Here is a 14837-nt window from a genome sequence, read left to right as displayed (position 1 = left end):
TTCCTTCCTTCCTTCCTTCCTTCCTTCCTTCCTTCCTTCCTTCCTTCCTTCCTTCTTCCTTCTTCCTTCTTCCTTCTTCTTTCCTTTCTTTGAAACTCTGCCTGGCCTGGAACTTACAATGTAGATCAGGCTGGCCTTGAACTCACAGAGATCTGCCTGCCACCCCTACGTCTTCCAACTTGTGCTGGAATTAAAAATGTCACTATGTCTGGACAGAAATATTTTCTTAAAATTATTTAGATTAGCCTATTAAGATTTTTATGGGGGTGCTGGAGAGATGGCTCAGTGGTTAAGAGTACTGACTGCTCTTCCAGAGGACCTGGGTTCAATTCCCAGCACCCACATGGTAGCTTACAACTGTCTGTAACTGCAAGATCTGACACCTTCACACAAACTGATACACATAAAATAAAATTAAAAATTAAAAAATAGATTTTCACAGAGGGATAAAATTTTAGATGTCAGTTAAAGAAGACCTGTTGTTAACCTACTACCTAATTCCTCTCTTTACCTGGGAAAGTGTTCTTCCTCATTGTGTAGAATCAGAGGTATGAAAAATAAAAGGGTAACTGACATAGTCCCAGCCTTTGGGGGGTTCAAGCAAGAGGATCACAAGTTCTAGGCCAATCTGGGCTATTTAGCAAAACTCTCTTTCAACTTCCCATTGTGTGCGTGTGTGTGTGTGTGCGTGTGTGTGTGTGTGTGTGTGTGTGTGTGTGTTTGAAAATAAATTTCAAAAATAAGAATTTGGAGCTGGAGAGATGCTAGGAACTAAGAGCAAGAGGTGATCTTCCAGAGGACCTGAGTTTGAGTCCATATGACTGCTCACAACCATCTGTAACTCCAGTTCCAGAAATCTGCCCCGTCTTCCCATCTCCTCCACACTGCATGGATGTGTCACACAGACATTCATGCAGGTAAAGCACCAACACACATTTTAAATTAAAAAAAGGAGACTTTCACTTTATATTTTGCAAGAACTTTCTAAATGTTCATTAAACAAACAAGTAAAAATATGTAGTGGATATTTAATTCAGGAACAATTTTTAGCAGTAGCTGATTAAGATCTCAGCTTTGGTTTTCCTAGCTACATAAGACTATCGATCATTCTTTGTACTTGACAGCCACTTTGGATTACTTATGGCTTTGTTATGCCATCTCTCCCATCTGGATGGCATCTCCCCGTCAGCTCCCTTCTTTCCCCAGCAGAGACAGCTCCCTCCTCACTGTTCAGCTACCTTGCGCTCAAGGATTGCCTTCTCTCTTTTCCTAGCCTTGTGCTCATACTTCCACCACAAGATCCCTGAGTTCAAGTCTGCCTCTCCGTCGCTAAAGTTAGGAGCCTATCTTACTCATCTCTGCCTTTTCCCATACTTGGCAGACCATCTGGTTTTCATTCATTTAACCAGAAAGAAGTGTTGAGGCATATGTGGCAGGCACAGTTTTAAGGTATCAGAGAATAAAATAAAGAAGATCCCATATCACTGAAGCTTAGCATTCATTGCCTTGGAAGGAAACAATAAGCATGAAACAACAAATGAGTCTTATTTCAAAAGATGGTAGGTGCTGCAGAACTAGGGTGGTGTGTGACTTGAGAACACGACAGCGGCAACATGGGGCATCTCTGCGGTTGTGATGCCAAAGTAAGACCAGCAAGAGGACACAGCATTTGGAGCGGAAGACACAGCACACGTGAAGTTTCTAAGACAGCAATGATGGCCTGCTTCGGAGCTGAAGGAAAGGCGCTGCGGCCAGAACAGCGTGAGTGGGAGAAAGGACTAAGACACGCACAGCTGGGCTCGTGAAGAACCTCAAGAGCAGTGAAAAGCAAGGATCTTAGGACATGGCATGACTAGGGTTATCTTTTTAAAGAAATGACTGTGGCTGCTTCACAGAACACAAATTCTAAAAGACCACACGTGAAAACAAAGACCGTTTCAGGGATTTTGATTTGTATTTGCTATTAAACAAGTGCTTGCTTACGGTCTAGTTACCACCATTCTCTGTTTATCTTTGCTGATGCAATAAGCAAGCTGTTTTCTGCAAAGGCCCTGTTTATCTGTGTCAGATGTGTGAATATCAGGCTCGCAGGAGATAAAAGTTATGCAAAGCCCCACCTCTCAGGGTGTGCCCCAAGTTAGGCCAGGGCATAAAATCAGCCATATGCCCCAGGTCCTGGCTCAAGTTTCACTGCTGAGCTAGGGGGAAAAAATGTGGGCACTGGAATCAGTGCCAGAGAGCACAGAAGTTGAAATTGGACATGGTGGCACATGCCTGTCATCCCAGCACTGTTGGGAGGTGGAAGCAGGAGGATAGGAGTTTAAAGTCATCTTTGGTTCCATGATGACTTCAACTAGCAGGGGCTACATGAGACCCCAGTACCCCAAACAAACTAAGCAACAGGTGGAGGATTGCGGAAGTACTGTCCTCTGAGAAGTCCACAGCTCCCAGACTGTAGCACTTACCTCTGTCTAGTTCACTTTCTGTTGCTGAAACAAAACTCTAACCAAAACCTATTTGGGGATAAAAGAGTTTTTTTGGCTTTCGGGGTACAGTCAGTCGTTGAGGGAAGCGAAAGCAGGAACTGGAGGCAGATGCTGAAGCAGAGAGCACAGAAGAATAGAACACTGGCTAATTCAGTTTGCTTTCTCATATAACTCAGAACCACCTGTCCAGGGGGGCACAGCCCATAGAGGCTGAGCCCTCCTCCTCCTCGGTCATTAGGTTACAAAAAAGAGGTTTTCTCTTCCCATGTGACTCCAGTTTGTGTCAAATTGATAAAATACTAACCAACACCTCGCCCAAACTTGATAAAATCTTAGTCATACTGTTTATGATGCTCTTCAAATTTTTTCAGAAGGTGTTTTTATTTTACGTATATGAGTGTTTTTCCTGCATGTATGTCTGTGCATCGAGTGTATGCCCAGGGTACACAGAAGCCAGAGGGCATTGGATCCCCTAGGACTGAAGCTGTAGATGGCTACGAGCTGCAATGTAGGTGCTAGGAACTGAACCTAAGCCTAAGCCCTTCAGAAGAACAGCCAGTGTTCTTAACCGCTGAGCCATTTCTGAAGCCTGTGATAACTCTTTCATAAAGGCTATGGGTTCTTCCCTGGTTCAAGGCGTTTGCATATACTGTTCCCTCTGCCCTGGTAGACCATTCCAGCTACTCTTAGTCTGATGACTTTTCTGTTTTTCCTTTTTCTCTTTGCTGTTGTGATCTAACCCAGTGTCCCGTGTGTGGGAGACAAGTGCTCTGCACTGAGCTACGTACTCAGCTGTCTGAGAACTCTTAAGTGTCAATACTTCTAACAGGCCTTCCTTAAACTTCCAGTCTAAGTTAGGTCTCCCCTGTCATAGAGCCCCACATTTCCTTTGATCCCTTTATTATCTAACTTTAAGTTCATTTACAAGATCATTCTTTTATTGCAAATGTATAGCCCTTTAGGGCCATTAAATTACAAATTCCAGAAATCCCAATATATTTGTTCACAACTGTTTGCACAGTACCTGGCGTAAATGACTTTTAATGGATCACTAAATGAATGGCTACTAGAAACAGGCTTATGTACAGAGTTATAGGACCAGGCTCTTAGATCTTTTAATTGTGTCTTTCTTGCTTTCTCTTGTAATTATTTTTTCTTTATCTTTCTGTTCTTTTTTGTTGTTATTGTTATTGTTGTTTTGTTTGCTTGTGTTTTGAGTCAAGGGCTCTTTTTTCCCTTTTTGTATCTTTCTGCTTTTTTTTTGAGACAGGATTTTACACTGTAATACAGGCTGGCCTACGAATTCACTATGGAACACAGATCAGCCATGAGTTTACTTCAGCCCTCTTGGATCAGCTTTCCAAGTGTTAAAATTACAAGCGTAAGCCAGTGCCCTTGGAGAATTTTAAGGACTTTCCCCCTCCATTTGGATTGTTTTTAATAAGTTAGTGAGCTCGCAAAGATGACGGGGCTCATTTGAACACTGCTATACTCAATTTTTAAAAGTAGTTTCTCTGTGATGAAAAGATAGCTCAGTGGTTAAGCACAATGGCTGCCTTTCCAGAGAACCCAGGTTCAATTTCCAGCAACCAGATGGCAGCTCACAACTGTCTGTAACTGCAGTTCCAGAGGATCTGACATCCTCACAAAGACAAAACACGATCATACATTTTTTTTTCTTTTTTTGGTTTTTCAAGACAGGGTTTTTATGTAGTTTTGGAGCTTGCCCTGGAACTAACTCTACTAGCTCTTGTAGAGCAGGCTGGCCTCGAATTCACAGAGATCTGCCTGCCTCTGCCTCCCAAGTGCTGGGATTAAAGGCATGCGCCGGCACTGACTGGCTTTCAGACATTTTTTTAAAAATGAAAAAAGTAGTTTCTCAAGCTCAGCATTACTTACTAGTTGGACTGGTAATTCGTTCATGTTGGAGAGTGTCCTGTTTATTATAGGATGCTCACCAGCAACTTGGCTTCACCTAACCCAACCCACCATATATCAATGGTGCCCACTTTAAAAAATGCCAGCAGATACTTCCCCAAGCCTGCAAAGTCTCTCCTGATCAAATGTCTTAAAATGCAAAGTACCAGGCCTTTATCACTTTTAGAAGAATTGTACTTAGAAATTAAATTGCAGAACAATGCCCGGGTTACAGGAATCTTACTGCCACAACTGGATAAAAATCGTGCCTGTTTCTGACTTGTTTCTGTAGTACCCCCTGTATTTCCTTTGAAAAGGTCATTAGTGATGGTGGGATGAAAAGCAATGTTGTGATCTTAGAAATTCAGCTCGCTGGATTGTCCTAGAAGGATGAAGAAAAGGGGGTGGCGTTTCTGAGGAAACCAAGGCCTCGGAGACCCCTCGGGAATTGGCAGTTCCCTACAAATGTTGTATGTGCTTGTCCCACAGGACTGTAAAAGGGAAGACAAACAGCTCATTCTGGCGTGCTTTTTAGGGTCTCTCACTCCAAACAAGAAAGTCTGAGAGGCCTGGTAAAAATAAATACGCTTACTCCCTCTGGCATAAGAACAGTTTCTGACAGCTAAGACTTAACTCACTCTAGGGGGTGACCCAGGCAGGAACTGCATGAAGTTAGCTTTTACCCATTGATTGTCCCAGTGACTCACAGCGGCCAAGAATGGTGCTGTGTTGAAGCATGCTGCAGGACTTGGGATGCTCGTTGAAAATGCAGTCTCTTTCAGTGAGTGAGACAGCCAGTCCCCCACTTCATCGTCAATCCCAGAAAAACAACACAAATCTTTCCTCTGGAAAGGGACCTGTCCTTTGCATCAGAGTGGAAACTGTTTATAAGTTCTTAATCTCCTGACATTAAAAGTATGGGAAATGTCTGTTCTGGATTCTTTTGGGACAAATGTATTAGTTATACCACATGTCCCTAGTTGCCATTTGGAACAAAGTATCATCTCCAAAATCACAAGGTCTTTCTCATCGTGTTTAAACAGCTAGTCTTCCTAAGCAGCGTGTTTTGAAATCCTGAGACAACCAAGAAAGAACTTAGGAAGGTAGGGGCAGGCTGAGGAATCGCCTCACCCTTCACATTGGGCTAAAGTGACTGGTGACAGCAAGCCGGACAGACCCACCGTCTTTCCCACAGAAACCTTATCTGATTCTACTGCCATCTTCAGTCTCCAAGAAGAATTACACAGCCAAAATTATCTAGACATTAGTTACCATGGTGATGCTAAATTCAACTAAATTGCATCTAGGCAAAAATTTCAGGGGTGGGTGGTGTGAGACACAGCATAAAGTACGGACTAAGAAAGGGTTAATATCACATTTTTCTGTTATTGTAGTTTTCACTAAGTATGCTTAATGTTAGCTTTGGTCAAAGACAGCAATTTAAAGTGAAAGCCTTGGAAAATGGAAAACAAGCAAGAATGAAATGTCAACCTCTTAATTTGGAGAAAATGCCTAATATCCACTTTGCACTATACCAAATTACTTCCCTCTCAGCTAAATCCAGGCTAAGATGATTGAAAATCAGATGACGCTGGCTTATCAATTTGGAGAGAAAGGCCCTAAGAAAGTTGGAGGTGTAGGCATAAAGCAACAAAACAACTTGGGAACATGAAAGGCGGCAAAACTAACTACTGATATACATGGGGGAGAGGGATAGGCCACAGTGATAACATCGGGAATAGTTTACAAATTTATTTAGTAATCCAAACGTTTCATATTGCTGGAAGGCTCTCCAGACGGAAGCTGAAGGAAGGCGGAGGTCTTGCGGGGGTACAACTCTTAGCACGGATTTATTTCCTTACCCCACCCCCTCCTCTTCCTGGCCAGGATCAGAAAGTCAAAGATGGTGAAGAGGCTAACAACCACTGATTTACAGACAGTGAGGAGGAACTGAGTGTGTCTGGGCCAAATCTGGACGTCTAAACTGGGGCGACAGGACCCAGACAACCTCACCTCAGGAAACGAGTAAATGAAAGGGGGAGGTCGCCGAATTATTTAGCCCTAGAACAACATTGCCTAGACCGGGGGAGGGGCTGAGGTGCAAGAAGAAAAACTTCAGAAAAGAAATTCTGACAGAACGCTAGTTAAGACGTAGCAGGGCAGGGCCCCTGATGCCCCTTGCTTTATGTCAATAAAGGTCGAGAGAATTAAGCACTCAGAAGCCTTGCATATTTTGAGACGTTACAATAAAGTCTGGAGTTTGGGCTGGTAAGGGGCCAGGGTCAAGCCCAGGCGACTTGGTTCAACACGGTGCTCCTCCCTGGTGTAGAACACGAGCAGAGAGTTGCCACTAGGATAATTTTCTTTTTAAGCTGGGGACATTTGAGTAGCAGTAATGGGGACAGATAAGCGGCCCTCTCCGGAAGGCTAGGAATGTTGGGGCGGCTTCAGTAGGAGCCAGGGCTAGTGAAGGAGGCACTAGCGGGTGGGGTCCGGGAACCGGGGGGCGAGGGCAGAGGGCGGGAAGGGGCAGGGCCTGAGTCGGGGGCGGGACCAGGCGCGGCGGTGGTGGCGGGGGCAGAGGCGCGGGGGGCGGGGCGGTCGGGCTCGGGACACCCCCTCCGGGTCCCCTGGCGGGGCGGCTTCGGCTTCGGCAGCACTGGAGAAGGCAGCGGCCGGGAGGGCGACTTTCAGGGCGAGCCGGCCGCCCTGGACCCGGGACATTTTCCACCCCGGGGGGACCCTCAGCTTATTCTCTCAGCCCCGGCTTCCCGTTGGAGCCCGCGGGACCCCCGGGCCGGCAGGGAGCTCCGGCGGCAGCCGCAGCACCATGAGGCGGTGGTGGGGCGCGCTGCTGCTTGGCGCCCTGCTCTGCGCACACGGTAAGCTGCGTCGCAGCGCCCGCGCCGACCGGGCCACCGGGAAAGTTTGTCCCTGAGTCTGGCCCTGCCGGACTCGCCCTCCGGGAGCGGAACGGCGCGGGCTGGGGCCTGAGATCCCAACCTCGAGCTCACTTCAAGCAGTAACCCTGGCAGAGCACGCGGAGGAAAGCAAGCTTGAGGAGCTCCGGCAGCTCTTCAAGCACGAGAGGGGACAGTGGTGGAGGGACTCGTCCCCGCTGTGGTCTGGGCCGAGCGGCATACGATCCGAGACGCTCTCTCGGCTTCCTTCGTTGCTCTTTAAAGAGCTAGGTGCTGGTTCCCTTTCAGGTTAAGGCAGGGTTTCCGTGTCCCTGGTGCGTGCGAATGAATGTGTGCAAAGAAAGGGAGGCGGGGAGGATGGTCGCTAAACCCATAAATTGTAAATAGTCCTCCTTCCAGGGGTCTGTGGGATCCGGGTGGATTGCAGAGAGGGGCCCAGCAGAATCTGAGTTATTTGAGCATACAGGATTCATGGACTTGGGGAGCGGTTCCTCGGACTCCATACCAGGTTATCTCCTAGGGTCTTTGGTCATATTTGCTTGTAGCATCTCCCCTAAGTGGAGTTTTGGGTTCCCTCTCCTAGCTGCGGCCAATCAACTTCCTGCCCCGGATCCTTCCCAAGGGAGGGGTGGGGAACAGCAATGGAAAAGAGGTTGGGGAGGAAATTTGGGAAGAAACTACTGGAAGGCTCCGGCAGATCCGTCCTGGCCTGGGTGGGGGGCGCGTTCTTAGGGAACTTCCAAAGGCAGCTTCCTGGCCCATGCAATGGGGCCTTGGCCTCGGGGGAGTTGGGCGAATGGCAGCGGCACTGCTGCTTCATCTGCTCTTTATTAATAACGTGTTCTGTGCCCGGACGCAACTGTTGTGTCTACTTAGGACTCTAGTGGAATCTGCCTCTTTGCAGCCGCTTGGGAACATAGGGTGCACCCTGTGATTTAGCAGCTGCCTCTGAGTTTGTGCCCAAAGATCAAAGATCGATCTTGGAACTCCAACCATATTCACCCGCCGTCTTTTCCACGTGGGGGAGATCCAGTTCTTTCGATTCTCTCTGCTGCTGGACGAGGGGGTGGGGTTCAGTAAGAGCGGTCTGCAGACCCTGGCGGTGCCCGGGTTCTTTCTTTCACTTGGAGGAGCTCGTGTGGAAAGAGCAGATATCGGAACTTGCCTGGCAGGGTGTGGAGCTGTCTGGGCACTTGTTTTAAAGATTGTTTTAGCTCCCGAATCCAAAACAGAATTTTGGTGTCTGTTATTTAAACTACGCGTGGGTTTTCAATGGCTTTTTCCATGTGGTGTCTAGCGCTGACGGAGTCTTTTCTCTCTGAGGAGTGGTAGCCTGGCCGACCCACGTTCCTCTTCACGGCTCGCTCTCCCCCTCCCGGACTCTCTCCTCGAAGGTTATTTGTAGCCTCTTCGGCGTGTTGGGACAGCAGCCCTACTGGGGTAGGAATGTAACTGTTCTTCCCACCACTTGGGCCCCTTAAAGGGACAGCTATGCTTTTGGGGGGTTTCCCCCTTTGGGCTGCAAAGGAAGGGGATGGAACTTTCCTCCCGGCCCCCTGGAGGAAGTTTTGAAAAAGATCAAGGGGAAATAGCTAGGCACTAGGAAAAGGGGGGTAGCGTGGGGGCTAAAACGGATACCAACAAAGCCAAAGAGGAGATTGTCGCCTTCTGCCCCAGGGAAGGGGGAGCTGGGAGGTTCCGGACTGAGTCTGGCCAAGAGGAATCCACTGCTCCGGAGCTGCTGTCACAGCTGCGAACTTTACATCTGCCTGGAGGATGGGGGGTGAGAACGGGGCAGAGAATCGGAGACTCTTAAAGCTTTACAGAAAAAGCGTTAGAGGGTTCTTGATGGCTTGTTTAGGTTCATTTTTAAATGAAAAAGTTTAATAGAAACTTCTAAGTTGAGAGACTTCCTGTGCACACGGAGTAGGCAGAGGTAGAAAAAAATGGCACTTTGCAGGGCCTAACACTGAGCAGGACTTGGAGACCCATAGAAAACAGATTCGCGAGTCTGCAACCGTCACCCCACCCCCACCCCACCCCTAAATCCCACTAGGATCCCTAGCAATAAGTCCAGGCCCGCTAAAGAGGTGCTTCTGAAAAGCTTTGCTTACGTAGACAACCTCAGCTAGAAGTGAATTCAACACCAGACCGAAACGCTTATTTATATGCTATTAGTCCTTGGGGGTGAGGGGTTTCTAGAGCCTCTCTGTTTGGTATTTGCATAGATCACGATCCACAATCCATTCTTCAAAATTTATTTTTTTTAAAGTTTTTTTTAATATTTATTTATTTATTTATTTATTATTTATTTACGTATACAATATTCTGTCTGTGTGTGTGTCTGCAGGCCAGAAGAGGGCACCAGACCTCATTACAGATGGTTGTGAGCCACCATGTGGTTGCTGGGAATTGAACTCAGGACCTTTGGAAGAGCAGGCGATGCTCTTAACCACTGAGCCATCTCTCCAGCCCCATTCTTCAAAATTTAGAAGGATGTGGCTGGAGAGATGGCTCAGTGGTTAAGAGCACTGGCCACTCTTCCGGAGGAGCTGGGTTACATCCCCACCACCTACTTGGCAGCTCAGGACTGTTCTGTAACTTCAGTTCCAGGGAATCTGACACCCTCTTCTGGCCTCTTTGAGTACTTCACACATGTGGTGCACAGACATATGCAAGGCAAAACCCTACCCACACACATAAAAATAAAAAGGAGGAAAAATTAGGCATGGTGACTTCTCTCTAACGCTAGCAACTGAGAGAGTGAGGCAAGAGGATTGAAGCAAGGGTGAGGCCAGTCTGGGCTACATAGTTTGAGGTCATCCCAGACTATGGAACAAGACCCTTTTCTCATAGTACAAAAAGCCTATACGTGGTAGGTAGAAGCAAGAGAATTAGCAGTTCAAGGCCATCCTCAGCCACCTTGTGAGTTCAAGGCTAGCTTGGGGCTTCTTGAGACTCTGTCTCAAAAACTAAAGCTAACAACAGCAAATGGTCTTGTTTTTAAATTTTAAGATTTTTGGAAGGAAACTTAATGGCTAGTAATAGCCACGGGTATTTTCATACTGTGAATTATGACTGGAGTGTGCAAACCACCTTGGAAGTCTTTTCTCGGTAAGTGAACCCTGGCAGTTCTGCCCAGGAGTGCTTAGGTAGATTTCAAAAAAGTTTCTGAGGATGAGTTCTGGATAATCTAGCCTGTGGTTGTTGTCATGACCATGGTTGTCATGGCACTTGAGTGACCTTGCCCTTGATCTCTTAGACTTGTGCAAGATGCTTGGCTTGTCACTGATTCTGGATTTCCTCTTCTGTCCCCTGTTGAATATCAGATGACATCTTTGCAACTGGCACCTGCTATTAAGAACAACAGGTGCAAGGGAGCTAAGTCAGGCCATGTCTGACACAAGCACACTGTGCGTGCTCATCCTCTGGACCAGCAGAGAACACAGGAGGTCACAGAGGACAGGATGCTCTGCTGCTCTTTACATAAGCTCTCTACAGACTATCTGCTAGTCTTGGCCCCTAGGGTGAAGGATGATGGGATGCTGCTGCTTTTTAAAGAGATAACCAATATGGGGCTGGGGGTGATCTTGAATGAGAACAGAATAATTTCAGAGACTAAAAATGTATCTTATCTTATTACTGGACATACCTCAAATTTATAGGCAAGTTCTGTGTCTTTGGTCAGCTGGGTCTGTTAGCCTGTTGCTAGCCACTATCTCTACATCCTTTGTATAGTGTAGCCATGTTTTGTCACAGATGCCTGGACATGGGACATGGGACATGTGAGTTCCAGGCTGTATCCTGGTGGCCATCTTCTCTCCAACAGTGAATGTCTTTCTCTCCTTAGCTTGATGAGAGTCAGTATCCTGAGAAAGACTCAGTGCTGAGGTTTAGTTGGTGGAGTCTGAGTGTGGCTCTAAAAATAGCACTGACAACTACCTACACTTGTTGCCCTCCTGAATCCCAGAGCTAGTGTGGTCAGGCTCACTCTCAGTGCACCCAGGAGCTGTTCGGGCTGAGCATTCCACTTAGGCATCTGGTCATCCATTCAGTGAACATGCGCGTGAGAGTCTGATCATGACATACCTCACTCAGCATTTGAGAAAGCACAGGCGGGCAGGTTTGACACCTGGCTTTGATACTTTTTGGTGAATCTATGCAAAAACACTGGCTCTTCTTGAACTTTGGGGCTCTTATCTGCAAATAAAGTTAGAGTGGGAGACAGTAGTAGTAATATCTTTTCACCCGTGAAAATTTCATGCTGTAAAAATTAAGAGATGATAGAATGTTCCAATTATCCAGCCCGGAGCCTGACAACTGCTATGCAGCTATAGGCCTAGATAAATGCCAACTGTTTGTTAGTAAGATTACTTAAATGGATCAGAGATGGTTCTGGGATTTGGAATGTGGGAGCCAGATAAGTTACATTGATAAAGGAGACTTGGTCCTTCATTTCAGTTGGTTTCCCCCAACCGCCCTCTTTTTTTTTTTCTCTATGAAACAACTTGTTCTTTCATTTTCCTTCTTGAAAACCTAGTGAAACCAAAGCGTAGTTCCCTCCTTCCTCACTTCCAGAAAAGAGTTTTATTACCAGGCTCCTGCTCTTGAGAGAGAGGAACTCCTTCGGGAACATCCCAATTGAGGGGTCAGAAGTAAGCCCTACAACCTCTCACCCTAAGATTGCTGTGACCCAGGGTGAGAGGGGTTGCCTGAGATCTCTTGTAGTTGGTACAGTTTGGAATTCCAACCTGTCCCTCGCACTGGCCTAAGGAAGGAGTCAGGCCCCAGAACTCTTAGAGGTAGTCATTGCCCCAGTTTGGGGGCTGGGCTGTTGGGAGCATGCTTTCTTCCTGGCCAGTCTTCAATCAGGAGTACTGGCAGTGTGTAAGAAACTGATGTGCGTCTACAGCCCCAGACTCACCCCCAACCCTCAGCTTCTCCACCACAAAGTTTGATCCCTGTTGTCTCTTTGTTTCTTCCTTTTAAGTTGGTGCCGGGATTGTGATGTTTCTGGGATTGCAGAAAGTTGTAACCCAGAGCAGCCAGCAAGAAAAGCTGATTCTTTTAGCTTCCTGGACTTGTAGTTTCTGTTGTGCCTTTCATTTAGCAAGAAGCAAAGATCCCAGGTGCCCTTGGGCACCACTTCTTCCGCCCATCCGTGCAGACTTCATTCTTTCAGTGCACTTAGGCACCCATTTGGGTCCTGCGATTGAGCTGATAGTCTCTCAACTATTTCTGACACCTGCTCCCCACCATTCAGGTGAGATTGAGGAGGGAGGGGTGCTTCCTGAGCCCCAGCTGGAGAAAGCCTGGCTAGGACTCACAGCAAGCCCTGACTTGGCTTATGGGAGCTCCCCCTCACCTCTGTGCAGAGCTAAGGATCAGAGCTTCCAGCCAAGCTGGAAACAAAAGACTGAAGCAAACCTCCTGCCTGGCTGATAGGCAGCCACACAAAGGTGCTGCTACATAATTTATCACCGGAGATTTTCTGCAGTCAGGGAGCTCCAGGCTCAAGGCAGTGCCTTTTGGGGGACTGGGAGGGATCATCTCCCAATTTCTGGGTGTAAGGCCAGGCAGGTATCAAATAAGGTATTAAGAAAGACACCTGATTAGCACGTGGAGTAAAGCACCTTCTGAGATTGTCAGTGTCTCCGGGGATCACCGCTCAGTGCCTCCACTTCCTGTCAGACCTGCAGAGGGCAGGCCCTGGGGTGGGGGAGCGGGGGTTGGGGGTGATGTATGTTCCCTTCCCATGGCCCCAGCCTTTGGAACGCAGCTGCTACCATCTTGTGGACATGGGTGAAGATAAGAGAAATCTGTTGGTTTGACTGCAGCATTTTAGAAACAAATGGAGATGCTGGGCTTAGCCAAAATAGGGAGGGAAGAGGCTCTCTTCATTCTGTTTTCCCACTCCAGGTAGTTTAAGCAAGAAGTTTCTCCTTGAGGTTCGGAGAAACAGAAAAGTGAAAGACTTTAAATCGGTGGTTCTCAGCCTTCCTAAAGCTGCAACTCTTTAATACAGTTCCTAAACCCCAACCATAGGATTATTTTAGTTGCTAATTCATAACTGTAACTTTGCTACTGTTATGAACTGTAATGTAAATATCTGGTACTTCCTATGGTCTTAGACCACCCCAGTGAAAGGGTTGTTTGAGTTCCCCAAGAAGTTGAGACCCCCAAGTTGAGAACCACTGTTTTCAATGGTTCTTTTCAAAAGGGAGCTTCTACTTTTCTCTCCTGACTATTTTTGTGCTACAAACTGGGTCACATGGTCTAAGAAATACAAATATACTCTGTGTGGTTCGTTTTGAGCATTGTGCTGCGTTGCTAATGTTCTTAGGAGGGAGGTGTTGCTACGAACTAGTAGGTTTTTTGTAATCCGATAATAGGTTTCTGAAAAGTTTCGGCACCCCAATAAGCCTCTCCACTGACACAGTATCTAAATCAGATCAAATCAAACCGATTTAGAAAAGGTTCAGGTTTAATGGATACAACACTCTTGGTTAGTTTTCCAGCTGCCCAGAGAGGAGATGGGAAAGGAAGACTAGAAGATCGCCTGTCTCTGAGGGGGGGCAGTTTAAATACCCTGTGGGAATGGTTTGGAGAGAGATGGGGGAGGGAGCTTAGGGTGGAACTTCCAGCAGAACATCCCAGACTCTTTGAGTATATGGATGCCAGGGGTTGGGATGAGGCTTCCCCAGAACAGTTCCTCTGCCCATGCAGTAAGGCAGATCAAGTCCAATTGAAAAAGCAAAAGAACAGATAGATATATTTGAGCAAAGCAACTTGCTGGTGTGCCCCGCCAGCCCCAGAGCCTGGGAAGGGGTAGGCACGTGGCTGAAGTAAAGCAGGGAGTTTATGCAGCCTGTAGTGAGGGGTGAGACGCGCCATCCACAGCTGGGTTTGTGTGCAAGTATGATCAAAAGTTGACCGCTTTCGGCTGCCTCTTGGGCAACTGGCGACTTCAGGGGAGGAGCTGCTGCAGTCACCAAGAATATAGAACTGGGCTTTTTGGTGCCTTTGTTGGAGATTCTCTGAGAGGGCCGGGATTGGAGAGAGAGGAGTGGGGCTTTCTGAATCAAGCTGGAGTGAGCTGGAGGTTCCAGCCGAACACCAACATGTTTTATAGATGGGAAACTGAGGCTTAGAACGGTTTGCTGTCATTGAGTAACTGCATCAGGATTTGAGCTAATTTGAAAATTAGCTTGATGTGTATTGATTGGTCTGTGGACCACATGATTACAGGTGTCTGAGGAGGCCAGAAGTAGGTATCAGATTTCCTAAAACTGAAGTACGAGGTTGTTAACCACCATGCGGGAGCTAGGAATGCAGCACTGGTCCTTTGGAAGAACAGCCATTGCTCTTAAACACCGCACCACTCCAGTCCCCAGAACAGAATATTTTAAATCTCAGTTGTCCTGAAAGATCCAGGTTGGAAAATTTACACCTCTTTGAATGTTTTTTAAAAAACAAGCTGTGTGTGTGTGTGTGTGTGTGTGTGTGTGTGTGT

At 47.1% G+C, this 14837-nt stretch overlaps 1 protein-coding gene across 3 annotated transcripts in view; it reads left to right on the top strand.

Annotated features, from left to right (window-relative positions):
• Positions 1 to 7055: 7055 nt before the first annotated feature.
• Positions 7056 to 14837, top strand: part of Lrp4 (LDL receptor related protein 4) — a 54866-nt gene continuing 47084 nt past the window's right edge. For all 3 annotated transcript variants that reach the window (XM_005364160.3, XM_026787717.1, XM_026787718.1), the window contains exon 1: positions 7056 to 7285. In XM_005364160.3, coding sequence (XP_005364217.1) covers positions 7234 to 7285 — 52 coding nt within the window. In that variant the 5' untranslated portion in view covers positions 7056 to 7233. The remainder of the gene's footprint in view (positions 7286 to 14837) is intronic.

The sequence above is a fragment of the Microtus ochrogaster genome (genome assembly GCF_000317375.1).
Source record: "Microtus ochrogaster isolate Prairie Vole_2 chromosome 14 unlocalized genomic scaffold, MicOch1.0 chr14_random_1, whole genome shotgun sequence".
NCBI lineage: Eukaryota > Metazoa > Chordata > Mammalia > Rodentia > Cricetidae > Microtus > Microtus ochrogaster.
This window is presented reverse-complemented; position numbering and strand designations above follow the sequence as displayed.